The sequence below is a fragment of the Cuculus canorus genome, chromosome 1 (genome assembly GCF_017976375.1).
Source record: "Cuculus canorus isolate bCucCan1 chromosome 1, bCucCan1.pri, whole genome shotgun sequence".
NCBI lineage: Eukaryota > Metazoa > Chordata > Aves > Cuculiformes > Cuculidae > Cuculus > Cuculus canorus.
Window position 1 is genome coordinate 155,541,090 of NC_071401.1, and position 15,181 is coordinate 155,556,270.

Here is a 15,181-nt window from a genome sequence, read left to right on the forward strand (position 1 = left end):
AGTCACCTAATTAAAGGCTGTCAAATGTCGCATGCCCAAGGTAGAGGGTTAGATGCGATAAGTTTGCACAAGCAGTCTTAATTCTGTCATTCACTGCCTTTAAAGCATTTTCAGTTTTGCAAGTCTTAACAAAGTGTTCTTTACTGTAGGGTTTGTGTGTTTTGTATGCTGATCTATGTATAAAGTGATATAGGTATTTCCAACTGCTGATTCTATTTCTGTTTTCTGCTGAGAGATAAAACATGTGCATTCACACAGAAGGAGGGGTTAATCTGCTGTGCCTTAGCTGACTCGAGGTGATCTATTCCATGCAGGGATTGTATGAGAAGTCACTGGAAGACAGCGAGAAGGCTTTAAGTCTCGACAAGGAGAACATCCGAGCACTCTTCCGGAAAGCCCGCTCCCTAAATGAACTTGGAAGGCACAAAGAGGCATACGAGTGCAATAGCCGATGCTTGCTGTCCCTCCCACATGTGAGTTTTTGACATACAACTCATCTAGATTTCTGTGGCTCACCGCCCTCTTCCTCTTTAATATGCTTAGCAATGAGGCCAGAGGATAGTGGGAGAGGAAGCTGAGCTCTTCCTAGGATCATGCTTATGCCAGAAATTCTGTCTCTCTGACTTGAAGGTGTTTGACCTCCCACGGTTCTTCAGTCCGAGTCACTCTCTACAGACAATGCCAGCCAGAGGCACTGGGTAGTGACAGCAAGTTTGGTGGCCTGATTATGAAGAGCAAAACCCTGCCCTAACAAAATGTGAATTAAGGCCCAGAGATTGTTTTAATCAGCTTGTTTGATACGTCTAATGGGAGTGACTAGGAACATGGGACAAATGGGAAATGGAACATTAGGAGGAAAACATGGGATACTTTTCCTGTTTTAGATACAAATGTGTCACATTTTAGTTACTGATTGCTAAGGCAAGCTGTATCAGCTTATATTTCTGGAGGGACATGTGGAGGTGTCCTTGACATAGTGTCATAGTTGGATTTATGATCACAGGTGTGTAAATTTTTTTAATTTGGAGGGGACTATCTGCATATTCAAGGCCTTAAGTATTTTACTTACGATGCTTTGTTGAGTGTTCTTTTAGGCCAAATACTGAATAAGAAACGAGGCTGTGTTCGATAGATTCTAGTGAGCACTGGTTTTCTTTGCTAAATTTGGTTCTGGTCCATCACAGCAATGCTGTTATAGGAAAAAAAAGCATCTACTTAAGCAGGACAATTAACTTTCTTTTATTGTTAGTGTTACAGAAGCAATCTGGGAAAGCCTTGCTAGTAGTTAGTATTCCTTTTGTGTGTAAATTCTAGTTTCTTTGACTTGGCAGAACAGGGTGACCAAAACACATTAAAGGTGTCACGTTAGGGGAGTTCCAAAGGGGAGTTCACTGTGTTTTGAACAAACCCTCTTATAAACAAAACCATCTAATCTATTTGTTTGTGTAAAGTCATATCTGACTACATTCCACAGTGCAGTGGAACCACTTAATTGGATTTATTTTTTAACCACATGCTTATGTTGGTGTGTCTCCTATTATTATTCTAGTATTGTTTGGATTGGAAGGGACCTTAAAGATCATCCAGTTCCAACCTCCTGCAGTGGGCAGGGACACCTTCCACTAGATCAGGTTGCTCAAAGCCTCATCCAGTCTGGCCTTGAACACCTCCAGGGATGGCATCCATGGCTTCTCTGAGCAACCTGGTCCAGAGCCTCACCATCCTCACAGTACAAAATTTCTTCCTAATATCTAATCTAAATCTCCCTTCTTTCAGCTTAAAACCATTATAATCATTACAATCATCACGGTCTGCAAACACTATCAAACTTCTCTGTGGCAGGAAAGTTCAACCTTAGGAACTCCATATCAAGTGATCTGCAATTCCCTATTCCCTACAATTCAGTCTTGTAGATTAAGATACCCCATTACCTGATGACCCGATTAACAGAAACCATAGGCCACCTCTGCATCAAAAGCAAGTCATGTTATCTGTCATCTCACTCTTGTTTCCATTACACCAGCTGCTAAGCCTCTGGAACACACAGTACTTCCAGCTTACTTTGCTGTAATAATGGAAAACTTTGTTATGGTCAAAGCAGAGCATGTGTTAAAACTTCTGGTGATGAAGGATCTGCCGTTTAGTTGACTCAACGTCTCACAGAGTTAACTTGTTTCTGGGTGCAGATACTCAGTGCTGATGGTTTGCAGAGGTTCCCAAGGTGATGAGGTTGACACTCCTCTGTGGAGTGCTTTTTTGGTATGGCATGAGTCTTTTTTTTTGGGTTTTGGAGGACAGCATGTTGCATGCCCTTGTTGAACATCCCTTCATTTAGGTGGGAAGTAGTGAGTGCCCAAGGGTGGCACTTGGCTGAGGGAAGGGAAAGCTAAAGGAAGTTCTTGGGGTGGCAAAGAGCAAATACCCACTCACCCCCAAAACCTCAGGCCTGTTAACAAAAAAGACAATAACTAACTACATGTTGATAGGAAAGGAAGTGGAGGCAGTCTTGAGAAGTACATTCTCGATCTTGTTCAGTAATCTGAGATGACATCTTGGAGTGACATTGACATATGGACTTGGATAGGGTAAACCTGGTAGGTATGAGTACAAGATCAGTGAAAAAAAGAAATGACGTCAGAGATCTTTCTAGTGAGTTTTCCACAGGGAGCAGGAAAATGGCAGACTTCAGAAGACACTTGAGACAGTGTTTGGAAAGGCAGAATCACCAGAGGCAAACAGCAATGAAAATGTGATTGGTGTTAGAAAGATCTGAGAGGTGGAAAAGAGTGAGGAAAGAGCAGTGACTGTGATATTTGACCAAGAAGAGGTTTCTGGAGGGTGTGGGGGCAGTTTTAGGAGAAAGTGCATTTTGAAGGGTTGTAAAACGGAGAGAGAAGAGAAAATACTCTAGATTTTGACTTCACTGATTTCAGAGAAGATGGTGACAAGACCAATGTTGAATCATAGAATTGTTTGATTGGAAAAGATCTCTGAGATCATTGAGTCCACCTGTACGTGCTCACTACTAAACCATATACCTGAGCACCTCATCTACCTGTCTTTTAAACACCTCCAGGCATGGTGACCCAACCACTTCTCTGGGCAGCCCTTATCAGTGCCTGAGAACCCTTTTCTTGAAGAATCTTTTCCTAATATCTAACTGGGTGTGAGGGAGCAAGTACAGTCAAAAAGTGGCACTCCAAATTGCAAAGGAAAACTTCTTGATACTGTGGCCTGGAAGAACCAGAGGCTGGTGAGGGGTTGAAATGGAAAGGATGAACCTGCAGGGAGAAGGAGGTTGGAAAGGCCAACATGGCAAGTGGAGAGAAGAGATCAAGCTTCAAGGTTGGAGATGAGGGAGGAAATGTTGGTACATTAAGGAGGGGTGTCACAATAGTTTGGGGAGGTATTTTTTCTTTGAAGAAACTGTTAAAGTACTCTGGTATTTTTGCTAACAGGGAGAGAGAGGAAAGCAGAAGGAAAGAGTTGCTGGTGATAAATAAGTGAAGAAGGCTGTGGCAGGTTGTTAGTCCAGGCAGAACTGGAAAGGATGGAGCAGGGGAATAGAGCATGGCCCAGAACTTTGCCTGAAGCCCAAGATGGTATGTGAGTGGGCCTGGGGAGTGAGCAGGGAGGATGGTTAATGCTATGGAGGAGGGAAAGCAGAAGAATCTGCTGGACTAAACTGAGGCTGCAGACACTGAAAATGCCTTGTAGCTAGTATGTTGGAAACTGAGACATGGTTTCAGCTTTATAACAAACAAACAAGCAGAACAGGCTGGTGAATAGTGTCTGCATATCAAACCTGATTATTAGCTCTGTGGCTGGTGGAAAGGGAAAGCATAGAGGCTGTACATGCAGGAAGGCATGCAGGGTCCTTCTTCGCAGGCATTGGGACCTTGTGGAAGCTCTGTCAGCCCCCAGCACGAAGACTGCTAGCAGACAGCCTTGGCAGCTCCTTCAGCCATCTTGCCAGCAGGACTTGTGAACCCTGCTTTTGGAGAGTAGGTGCTTTCTTGGAAGCAGACGCTTGATTCTGATTTTCTGCAGTATCAGAAGGATGTGGGGGAAGGTCCTGGTGCAGCTTCAGTATCTCAGCAGGACTGAATGATGTGAGCACTTCAGTCTGCATAGACTCCTCTAGGGTTGCTTTGGCAATTGTCCACACACTGCTGTCTACACGTGAGGCTTCTTGATGCAGCCTCGTGTGGGGAACTGCATTCCTGTTTATTTCATTGTGTGTGCTGCAAAGGTAAAACTATAAGTGTCCTAACAATGGGTTTTGTCCCCAGGATGAAAGTGTCACACAGCTGGGACAAGAGCTGGCCCAGAAGCTGGGACTGAGGGTTCGAAAAGCATACAAAAGACCTCAGGTATGACTTTTTTTTTCCTTAGAGACTATTCTTCAGCTCTTTCAGGTGTACTTTTGCAGAAGTGGTAGGTGCTGCCCTGGGGTTCTTGCCCTGTATCTAGGCGTGCACCTTCCTCGTGGTGGGGGCAAGGCTTTGGGAAAATCACAAGTACACATCTGGTCAGATGCTAGGAAAGAAGGCAGCAAAAAGCAAGTTGCGGATCCAATAAGTTGACCCCAGTGTCTGAGTGAGTGTGTGACTATACAAGAAAGTTCTACTGTAACCTTAGTACTGTTGGCACTTAAGTGTGTACCCTGGGATGGAGCTAGAGGGCGTTAGGCCACTGCTCGCACTCTTGGATAAAGCTGCCTTGATCATGTAAAACCCCAGGATGCGTTTTCAGGAGTAGGGAGCATTAGCTAGTAGCCGAGGCTTACATTCCCATCCCCAGCCCTGTGTACAGCGATGTGTTAAACACCCAGTATGTCCCACCTCCAGAGGGGCACAATTGCAGTATGTGGTGGTGAAGTGACTGGTGGGCATCCAATTTGCAGAGAGCTTTGGAAGTAAGTTTGGCTGTAGCATCTTATTCCTCTCTCTGACTAACCTCACGTATGTGATTGGCCTACCCCCAAAAAACCCGCACCCTTACAGCAGCTCTCAGCCTTCTGGAATGAATCTGTTTCAAAAAAACAGGGAAGTTTTACATAGAAATACTTTTTGTACCTGCTCACAGCGTTGGTCTTGCCTCATTTTTGTCACTGTGATGGGCTTAAACCACCTGTATGTTAGAAAAATAAAAAATAAAAACTCCAAAATGGTTTTTATTATTTGGGATTTAGTGATCAGTGTTTTGACAGCACCTTGCTGTATCTTGTATTGAGTTCCAGCTTTCATTCCAGTGCTGCAATGCCTTCCCAAAGTAGTGATTTCTTAATGAAAACACAAAGACTTCTGTTGCTCAGGGAGTTTTTTTGCTTCCTGATTGTGTGTTGGATGTTGGGTGTTTTACTCTGAAGTGTCCAGAAGAAATATATGTCCCTTTCAGGGTTCGTAAAACTGTACCCCTGAGTCACAGCGTTACGCCTTTTGGGGTGGCTTTTATTTTATGGGCAGTGCCTGAAGGGAAACCATATTGTAAACCAGCTTTACCTAGTTTAGAAGTGTTCATGGATTGTCTGTGTTCTAAGACCTCTTTCTTTCTTGCAGCAGGAATTGGAAACGTTCTCACTACTCAGTAATGGCACGTCAGTCAATTTGTCAAACCAGGTAGAGTTTGCATCCTGTTGTTCTTACTGTTTGTGAACTGGGCTGTTAGAGTACTTCACAGTTTTATTTACATGCAAATTTATAACTGTCTTTTAGGGTGTGTTAATGAGTGTTTTCCATTTTTAAGGAAAATTGCCAAGGAAATTAATTTCTTTGAAAATATTTCTAATGACAACATTTTTGCTGTCAGTAATTGAATCACTGAATATGGTTATTTTTCTTAGTTATTGTGGATGTTTGCTCTCTCTTGCACTATAAAAAAGCTCCAGTTTTCAAGTTTTTACGTAGTTAGTGCAATGCTAAGTAAAAGTCAGAAAGTGCAGTTGCTGAAGAAACGTATAAAATGAAACCATTAAACCATTAAATCATGTGATGTACTGAGCAAGATGCATACATAGTTTATGTTCTTTGTATTGTCCTGACACCTGAGAGATCCAATTTGGGTAGAGCACTGTGCAAACACCAAGCTGAAATATAAGAAATTGCCAATTTGCTTGTTCCACCACTGGCCAAAAAAAAAAACCAAAAACCAGAACACTTGCTGTTTTTATGGGCTATTTGGTACTTCATGCTGCTCCCTAGAGCAAACAAAGTATAAAACCGTACTAATTGTCATTTTCATAGGATCATAGAATCATAGAATGGTTTGAGTTAGAAGGGACCATGAAGATATCTAGTTCCAACCCCCTGCCATGAGCAGGGGCACATCCCACCAGACCAGGCTGCCCAAGGCCCCATCCAACCTGGCCTTGAACAGCTTCAGGGATGGAGCATCCACAGCTTCCCTGGGCAACCTGTACCAGTGCCTCACTATCCTCATTGTGAAGAATCTCTTCCTGATGTCTCATCTACATGTTCCCCCTTCCAATTTAAAGCCATTCCCTCTCGTTCTGTCACTCCATGCTCTTGTACAAAGTCCCTCCTCAGCTTTCCTGCAGCCCCTTCAGGTAGTGGAAAGTTGCTATAAGGTTTCCCCAGAGCCTTCACTTCTCCAGGCTGAACAAACCCAACTGTCTCAGCCTGTCCTCACTGCAGAGGTGCTCCAGCCTTCTGATCATCTTCGTGGCCTCTTCTGGACCCGTTCCAACAGTTCCATATCCTCCTTAGGTTCGGGATTCCAGAACTGGACACAATACTCCAGGTGGGATCTCATGAGAGAGGAGTAGAGGGGCAGAACCACCTCCTTCGCCCTGCTGGCCACACTTCTTTTGATGCAGCCCAGGGTACGGTTGGCCTTCTGGGCTGTGAGCACACATTGCCAGCCCATGTTTAGCTTCTCATCAGTGAGCACCCCCAAGTCCTTCTCTTCAGGGCTGTTCTCAGTCACAATTTTGTACAACAAGAAGGGATACTAAGATTTCCTTTAACTCCCACCATCAAGTGTCTTGCCCTCACATCTTTCTAGGAGAGCCAGTCAGCTTTCTCTAATAGCTCTGTGTGGTTGTTAATTTGAAAATTTTTCCTTTTTAGCAAGAAATTGAAATAGTGCAAAAACTACAAGTTGTGAAAACTATTGCAGCAAATGCAGTAATGCTTTACTTGTGCCTCTTTAAGTTTAAGCTGAAGGCACACATTCTTACCTCTGTTTATGTTTCTGTAAAATATGGGGCTTATTTTATTCTTTGCCTGGAGCTCCAAGTCAGCAGTTGTCTTGGCAGAAACCTTTTCCTCTTTTGAGTTTGTTGTAAAAGTTTGTGGTTGTTAGATTGCAAAATATGTGAACTAAGAAAAGAAACATGTAAGATGAGGCTAATCTGATCTCGCCACTGCATGGGGCTGACCGATGGATGTGTCCTGGGACTTGGGACACGGTGTTCTCATACACATATGAAAAATGCTGTTCTATGTACAGATTTGCTCGAATGGTTGGGTATTGTGCAGGGCTGGTATTCCTTTGCAGCACTAGAGTTTATCCACCACTGCAGCTGAAAATGAATAGGCTCTTGATTAACAGCCTCTTAAAGTTTGTTGGTTTTACTACTCTTGCACTGAAAGAGGCCATAAAGGAAAAGAAGGGGCCAGAGGCACGTAAGAGTAGTGAAGAGTCTTATCTGTGAAGCATGAATATCTTTATAAGATGAATTTCTGGTGTTATTTTTCTCTCCCCTTTGCTCCACCCTCTTTGCAGACCACTTCCAATGGATTGGGTTCGATAGATGACATCGAAACAGGTAAAGACATCTCTCTTCTCTGATCTGTGTGGCTTTGGTAAAGTATCTGACCAGGCTGGCAGGCCTGGGAGATTCTTCATTTGTCTTTCTTCAAGCTTTGGTAACTAGGAGGAGGAAAAGGTGGGGAACAGGAGTGTTTTTCTGCAGAAAAGCTTTTGTCCAGGCCCAGTAAGAGACATGTCTGGGAATTAAAAGGGTGTGCTGAAGTGCACAGATCTCCAGTTGTGCTTCCTTAAAGCTGGGCTTTGGCAAAGCTGAAACTCTGCTCCCAGCCAAAGCAGTCCAGATAAAGTGAAGTTAAGGTTGTAGATGACTGTTTGTGCTCTGAGTGTGTATGGTCCTCCAAGACATTGAGGTGTAGGAAATTAAAACAAAGGGAGTTTGGAGAGACCCAGGCAGAGCTGCGTTCAGGGTTAGGAACCCAGGAGGAACCAGGAGGAGCCGAAGAAGGGCTACAGAGTTGTTTTTCTCATGCTGGGAAACAAGTGACCTTAACTCTGCCCCTGTAGAAAGGCTTGCTGCGTGTTTTGCTCTTTGTTGTATGCTGGAGTATTGAAGCTGTGTGTCTGAGCACATCAGTCTTTGTTCCTTTGCGAAGTAACTCTGTGTGTGAAGGTAAGTGTCAAGACTTAGCACTGCAAGTAGCAACTGCTCTTTATATAGAAAGAGACTAATTTAGTTATTAGGGTGCTTTGGAAAACGTGTTAGTTCTCTGTTGAATGCTAGTTCAGTAGCTGAACGCTACATGCGACTGTAAGACCCAGTTCTATGAATTAAGGAGAGTTTTCACATTATCTTGCTGTGCCAAAATGACCTGGACTCCTACTGCAGAGTAAAGAGTGACTGCATCCAGTAAGCTCTTTATCTAATCGGGATTTGGCGTAAGAGCAGCACGCCACCTTTGCTGCAGTTCAGGCAGAGAGAACTTTTACTGCTAGGAAGTCTTTTCAAAAGCACTGAAATTACATGTTATCCCATTGCCCTGAGAGTGGTATCCTACCAGGAGGGCTGTGGGTTCTGGTACCTTGAGAGTTTCAGATTCAAAGTGTTTTTTAGAATCATAGAATAGTTTGGGTTGGAAAGGACCTTAAACATCACCCACTTCCCCTGCCATGGGCAGAGTCACTTCCCACCAGATCAGGCTGCTCAAAGCCCCATCCAACCTGGCCTTGAACATCTCCAGGGATGAAGCAGCCACAACTTTCCTGGGCAACCTGGTCCACTACCCTCGTCATGAATAACTTCTTCCTAATGTCCAATCTAAATCTTCCATCTTCCAATTAGAAAGGGGTTTATTTGTTTTGGTTTTAAGATGCAAACTCCTGAAGCCCCTTCTCTCATGATTTGCTTGAACTCATCTGATTAACTCAGCCCTGCCCTGTGCAGATCATGGCTCAGATTCAACTCAGTATGGCCTTTGGCCAGCTAATGCACTAGGGAAGCACTGCTGTAGGGAAATGGAGGTAGAAACAGGGCTTTTAAAAGCTCTGTCCTTGCCCCTTTGGGACAGGCAGGCATATGTCCAGGGAAGCCAGCAAGTGGGGGACGTGGTGTGAGAGACTTGGTTCGGAGGAGTGGGTGGACAAGGCTTTAACTGAGCTTATAATGATAATAATATGTGGGGCATAGTGTCATGGGAGTGGCAGAAATCAGAGGGAGGGCAGGTGATATGTGCCTGTGATCTGCTCATCAAAGAAGGCTGGTTTTGAGATGTGGCAAACATCAGGTGAATACAGGAGGCGCATGAGCTTTCTGGAAGGGAGAGTACATGAGATGTGGGTATGGTGACCGCTGAGTGAGGTCAGCAGATGGGGTGTCCAGAGGAAAGCAGGAGTGGAAAAGGAGGGGTAGGGGAAAAGATTGGACAGAGGAGAATGAGAGGAAGTGGCTGAAGGAATGACAGAGTTTGGGTGGTCGGGTAGTATTGTTCTCTGCATTTTGGTCATGTGTTCAGCTTTTCAGGGTTTTGGGCCTCTTAGGGTGTGTGAGGGCCTCTTTCCTCTGCCTCCCAGTCTTGAGTTGGAACTGAAGAGCCTTGTTCATTCCCCAGAGAAGGTCTGAACTTCTGCATCCTTTGGGGCCCTGTCACTGTGACCTCTTTTGCTCCCTCCTGCATGTGTCCCTGTCCCTTCCAGCGTGTCCTGAACTTCTTGTTAGCCCCTGAAGGGCTCTTGACAGTACTCCAGATTTAAACATCTGAAAAACGGGAAGGCACAAGCTGTCCCTTTGTACTGAGGGAAATCTGGACGAGCTACCAGTGATGAGGCCAGCACCAAGGGAAGCTGGCTGGCTGGCTCCTGAGCGCAGCTGAGGGGCCCGCGCCAGAGAAGGATAAGCTGAAGAAGTCATCACAAAGGGGGCATGGAATTGGAGCTGAGCCTGGTCTGAGGGGTGGCTGCAAAACTAAGGATGTTCACAGCCTGCCTTTGAGCTGCTGCCTGTGGGGAATGTGTCCAGCTGCAGCACTGAAAACCTGTGTTGGATCCCGTAAGGTACAACACGTGCTTTCCTTCGATTGACTGCATGAGGTTGTGGAGAAGAACCTGTCTGTGTCCCTTGCCACTTCCCCCTGCTTTCCCTGCCTTTGGTCACGGCTTGTCCTCCAGTGCTTTGCAAGTGCCTTCAGCAGTGGCCCATCCATGTGGATGACTCGCAACAAATGCTGGGGGAGCGGTTGCAGGGGTGGTGGTGTTCACCTTGTGGGGTGGGACATAAGGGGCCCACATGTGTGTGTCACCTCTGTTATTGTTTTGTTCAGAACTGCTGATTCGCTGAGCTTTGTAAGAAAGGCACCAACACAGTCCTTGGTCAGTGGGTGTGCAGTGTAGAGGATAGCAACATGGCTTGCTCGCCCAGTCCCAGGTAGAAAGGGATGGCTGAGCTCTTGTGGGGCCTAAGTGAGCAAAGCTTTTACAGGCAGGATGCAGGATTTCTCGCTGGATCAAGATCTGTATCTTGGAAGCTTGTCTACTTTCTTTCCCACTTTTAGCAGTCTTTCTAATAAAAGCTATTGTCTCTCCTTCCAAACTTTGCCTTGCTTATAGCCTTATACCGTCACAGCTACTGCTGCATGGATGGAGAAGGTAGCATCTTTGTCTTATTTCTTTTCTTTTATTCCAGGACATCTGCACAGGGGCAGAATTAAGGTAGTTTGGGTGCTTGCTTTGAGAACTGCAAATGTAATGCTGCATTTTCTGAATTCCTAACATTTGACTTTTTTTTTTTTTAACCTTTAATTTTCTGGACAATAAAATGCTCTTCTCTGAAGAATATGTGTTTGTAACCTTAACTTCACTTAACAGAGGTTTATATTGCATGATGGGAACATCTTACCTTTTCAGTAATGTACTGGAGAGGCAAGAAAGCCTTAGGGAAAATCACTGCCTCTCTCCTGCTCTGACCCTGGCTCACACAAGCTCCAGAGAGGATGTTTGCTGCTGAGGTGTTGAGTGTGGGCAGCAGCCTCCCACCCTGGACGTCAGTAAGCACTCAAGTGCAGGGAATTTACTTGACTAAGGACAGCTGAGTGAGTCTGATGGGGTTTTTTTGGGGACACATTGTTAGCACAACCTGGTCTGAGCACCCAGTCTCTGACTTTCTTCCCAGCAGGACCTTATGTTTTTATCTTCAGCTATTTGGGATGCCTGAGCTATTAGTGGGGGTGTACGAATAAGTAAGTTTTCAAGTGGAATATCAAAGCTCCAAGGAGTAGAGAAGGGAGTGATCTCTGCCAAATGCATTAGTGAGAAACATTAAAGAAAACACCAGGTGGTAGGTTATAGAGAAACTGGATTATGTGCCCCTAACCTTTAGTCCTGGTTATAGTGAATTCAGTAACTACTCAGCCATGGGGTTTGTATTGTTCCTGGTTACTGTACGTGCATGCAAATTCTGGCAGGCAGTCTGGGCACTGGCCCTTAGAGCGTGTTTCAGCTATCAGTGGGACAGTGGAGACTGAGAAGAAAAATCAAAGGGCAAGAACTCTTCAGACCAGAGACTTTCCTCTCTGAAAACTGGCATACTTTGTGTTTGTGATTTGGTGCAGTTGTACAATATTGTTTTTGCCAGGCTGTGCTCTGCTTGCCCACTGCAAGCGGCTCTCCTGGGTGACTGGCTCTGTTTCTCCACATCACAGACTGCTCTATGGACCTGCAGTGCCTCCCAGCTCCTGTGGCCACCTCTATCCCTGTGAGCGAGGGGCTGGCCCCTTTCCCCTCTGACTTGGATGCAAAGGGCTTGCCTACCTCACTCCCTGCTGCCAGCTTGCTCCCATCTCCAGACTGCGTGTACCTCCCAGAGCCTGAGACCTCAGAGGACTTTACAGATGGGGACATCATTGGGGAAGAACTGGACTCCCTCCTGGACTCCCTTGCTGAAGGGTCACCATACCCTCTAGTAAGAGTGGGTGCTGCATGGGTCCTCTGCTTCTTGTTTCAAATAGGTCCCTGGTGCATGTGGATATATGTGCCGCCTCTCTCTCTCTCTATCTGCCACTTTGTCCTCCTAGCTCTTCCTCTGGCAATTCTTATTCCTTCCTTCCTTTATTCCTGCGACCGACTTGTGAGGGTCTAAAGAGCCCACTTCCAACCCTGCTTTGCTCTGTGCAGCTTTGTGGAGCTGCCCCTCAAAAGATCCCCAAGATAGTCTATCCCCATCATCACCTTCTTCCTGGCCTCTGGTATCCATGGAGTTGAAGCAGGCCTGAGGGTAGGAATGAGTGTGCTGAAGCAGGAATAATGGATGTATTCTATACAGTGGGCACACTCTAATCTCCTTGTATTTTGTGTGGGCTGCATTCAGCCTAAGCTCTTTGAACAGGTCTGGGAGCTGTAGAGACAATCTGCATTCATACTTATGCTGGATTTCAGTTGTCATTGTTGCTGATGTTGTGTGAGACAACTTAGGTCTGGAAGCAACATAATCATATTCATGCAGGATGCCTTTCGTGTCAAAAAACTCTGTTGAAAGGTGCCACAAGTAATGGTTATTACCCTGACCTCAGTGCTGTGTGTACTTGTAGAATGCTTTTGGTTGGAAGGGACCTTGGTCATCTCACTCACCCCCCCAGCAGGAGCAGAGACATCTTCAACTTGATCAGTTTGCTCAGAGCCCCATCCAAACTGACCTTGAGTGTTCTTCCTCTACCTCCCTGAGCAACCTGTGCCAGTGTTTCACCACCCTCATTGTAAAAAATTTCTTCCTTATTTCCAGTCTAAATCTACCCCTCTTTAGTTTAAAACCATTGCTCCTTGTCCTGTCACAACAGGCCTTGCTAAAAAGTCTGCCCCCATCTTTCCTGTAGGTCCCTTTAAGTACTGGAAGGCCACTACAAGGCCTTACTGGAGCTTTCTCCAGGCTGAACAGCCCCAGCTCTCAACCTGATCTACTGATCTACTCATCTGCACTGTTTCTCCGCCTGAGCTGGTTTAAGTGCCCAGCACAGGGCTCTGCCTTGCAGACTGATGAGCTCAGGTAGCCCAACACCTCCTCAGGGACCACCACTGTGTGTGATGTAGATAGGAAGGTCTGTGAGTAGTCTGCAGGCAAATGGAGGTCTTGGGTATCGTTTTGCTTCAGATAATAAATACATCATATTCTCGAGTGGGAGCCTGTTGCTCTCTATGTTCACTCATTCTCTGCTCCTCATTCCTAATGTGCTGTTTATTCTCCCTCTTCCCAATTCCCCAAAGTCTCTAGTCCAGGGCACCATTCCTACCAACTTACCAACCGAGATGCCCCAGTTGATCCCTGTGTTTCCGGGGGGAACTCCGCTGCTGCCCCCAGTCGTGACAGCCAGCATCCCTGTCTCCACCCCACTGCCACCTGCCTCCTTTGGCCTGGTGATGGATCCCACCAAGCAACTCTCCTCCTCCTCTGTCCTGGATGCCTTTGAGGCCCCACCAGGAGGGAGTGGCGGCTCCACCCTAGATTCGCTGGATTCTCTGGATCTGCTGCCCTACACGGACTCACGGCTCGATGCTCTGGACTCCTTCGGGACAAGCAGAGGATCGTTGGATGCCTTGGATACCTTTGCCATTGGTAGGTACAGAGCTGCTGGAGTTTTGTGCTGCTTTCCCATGTCTGCCGCTGCTGCAGAACAGGAGTGTAACTGTAGCAAAGGGCAGGGAGTTGTCTGGAAGAGCGCAACTGAATGTGTCTAGCTCAGGACTAATGGTAAAGGCTGTGGGTGTTATCTCAGATAGCCAGTATGTGGGTGGTTTGAAATCTTGGAGGAGAAAGGAGCGCAAATCTCTGAGCAGTGAGATCTACACCTGGCTTGGTGTCCAGGTCACCTCCCCTGGCAGAATTTGCTGGACTCCATGTGATTCCTCCACCCTCCCCTAGCACTCTTTGATATTTTGGACCACCTGAGAAAAATCCTGGTGGCTGTTTTAGATTATATAGGACCTTGTTGTGCTGGGCAGAGTGGTAGAGGCCAATGTGCGTCTTGCCCACCTCTGGATTCAGGGCAGTGGGTGTCCTGGGCGCTGCAGTCTGATGTCTCAGGAGGAAAGATGTGGAAGATGGTGGGCAGAAAGTAAGTCCTCTCCTGCTCCGGGAGGAAAGGCAGGCAGCTTCTTGGCTAACTTGTCCCTAGTATTGCAGCCTTGACAGCAAAAGTATTTTAAGAGCAGAGAATGGCCAGACTGCACTTTAGCACTCAGATTCACCTCAGCATTGGGCTACCTTGGAGTTGTTGCCATGGGAATGCCAGTGCTCAGCAGCATAGAGTTGGGCTTAATAGGGTTTGGGGGACAAGAAGGGCTTTCCTTGAGTTTTTCCAGGATTTAAACTTAGGGAAGAAGTACAAAAATTTTATAAAATAAATAAAGCAAATGGATTTAATACTAATTTGTTTGTCTTCTTGGGAGCAGAAATGCCTCTGAAAGTGAAATGATTATTTTTGTTTTGTGGGGCTCTTTTCCCCTTCTTTTACCCAGAAGAAACTAACCCTCAGGAACCACGACATCCACCTGGCAGCCAAAAACCATCCCCCGTGGTGAGTGAGACGCTCCCCCGTGCTGATGCCCCAAGGTGCTCTGGAGCCAAGGTAGTAGTGACTTGGGTGATGTAGGTAATTTGGGACCCTCTCCTTAACCTGCCCCAGTGATTGTTGCCTCCCACATTGTGGCAAGGCAGGGAAAGGTTTCCTCAGAGTCTGTAAGAAGACCGTTGTTCCATCTTTATACTTGCCTGCAACTCTGCTTAGGTAAAGATGGTGTGACCTAGGTTGTAGGAGTAGGAGAGTGTCATAGAGGCCAGTGTCCCACTATATCTGGCAGCCACATAACACTGAAGGATGGAGCAGAGTAAGCCAACTTTGTCTTCAGACTACTGAGGTGCTTTGCTCCTCTCTGCCTCTGTCAGGAGGCTTTTCCAGATACAATG

General features: G+C 46.1%; 1 protein-coding gene across 12 annotated transcripts in view; it reads left to right on the forward strand.

Moving 5' to 3' along the window:
- Nucleotides 1–15,181, forward strand: part of ZC3H7B (zinc finger CCCH-type containing 7B) — a 53,117-nt gene that overhangs the window by 16,456 nt on the left and 21,480 nt on the right. For 4 of the 12 annotated variants that reach the window (XM_054056042.1, XM_054056041.1, XM_054056043.1 and 1 more), the window contains exons 5-11: nucleotides 315–473; nucleotides 4,293–4,373; nucleotides 5,562–5,621; nucleotides 7,750–7,792; nucleotides 11,928–12,187; nucleotides 13,483–13,831; nucleotides 14,734–14,846. In XM_054056042.1, the coding sequence (XP_053912017.1) occupies nucleotides 315–473; nucleotides 4,293–4,373; nucleotides 5,562–5,621; nucleotides 7,750–7,792; nucleotides 11,928–12,187; nucleotides 13,483–13,831; nucleotides 14,734–14,846 (1,065 nt within the window). The remainder of the gene's footprint in view (nucleotides 1–314; nucleotides 474–4,292; nucleotides 4,374–5,561; nucleotides 5,622–7,749; nucleotides 7,793–11,927; nucleotides 12,188–13,482; nucleotides 13,832–14,733; nucleotides 14,847–15,181) is intronic. The other 8 variants (XM_054056052.1, XM_054056045.1, XM_054056048.1 and 5 more) reach the window with 7 other exon arrangements.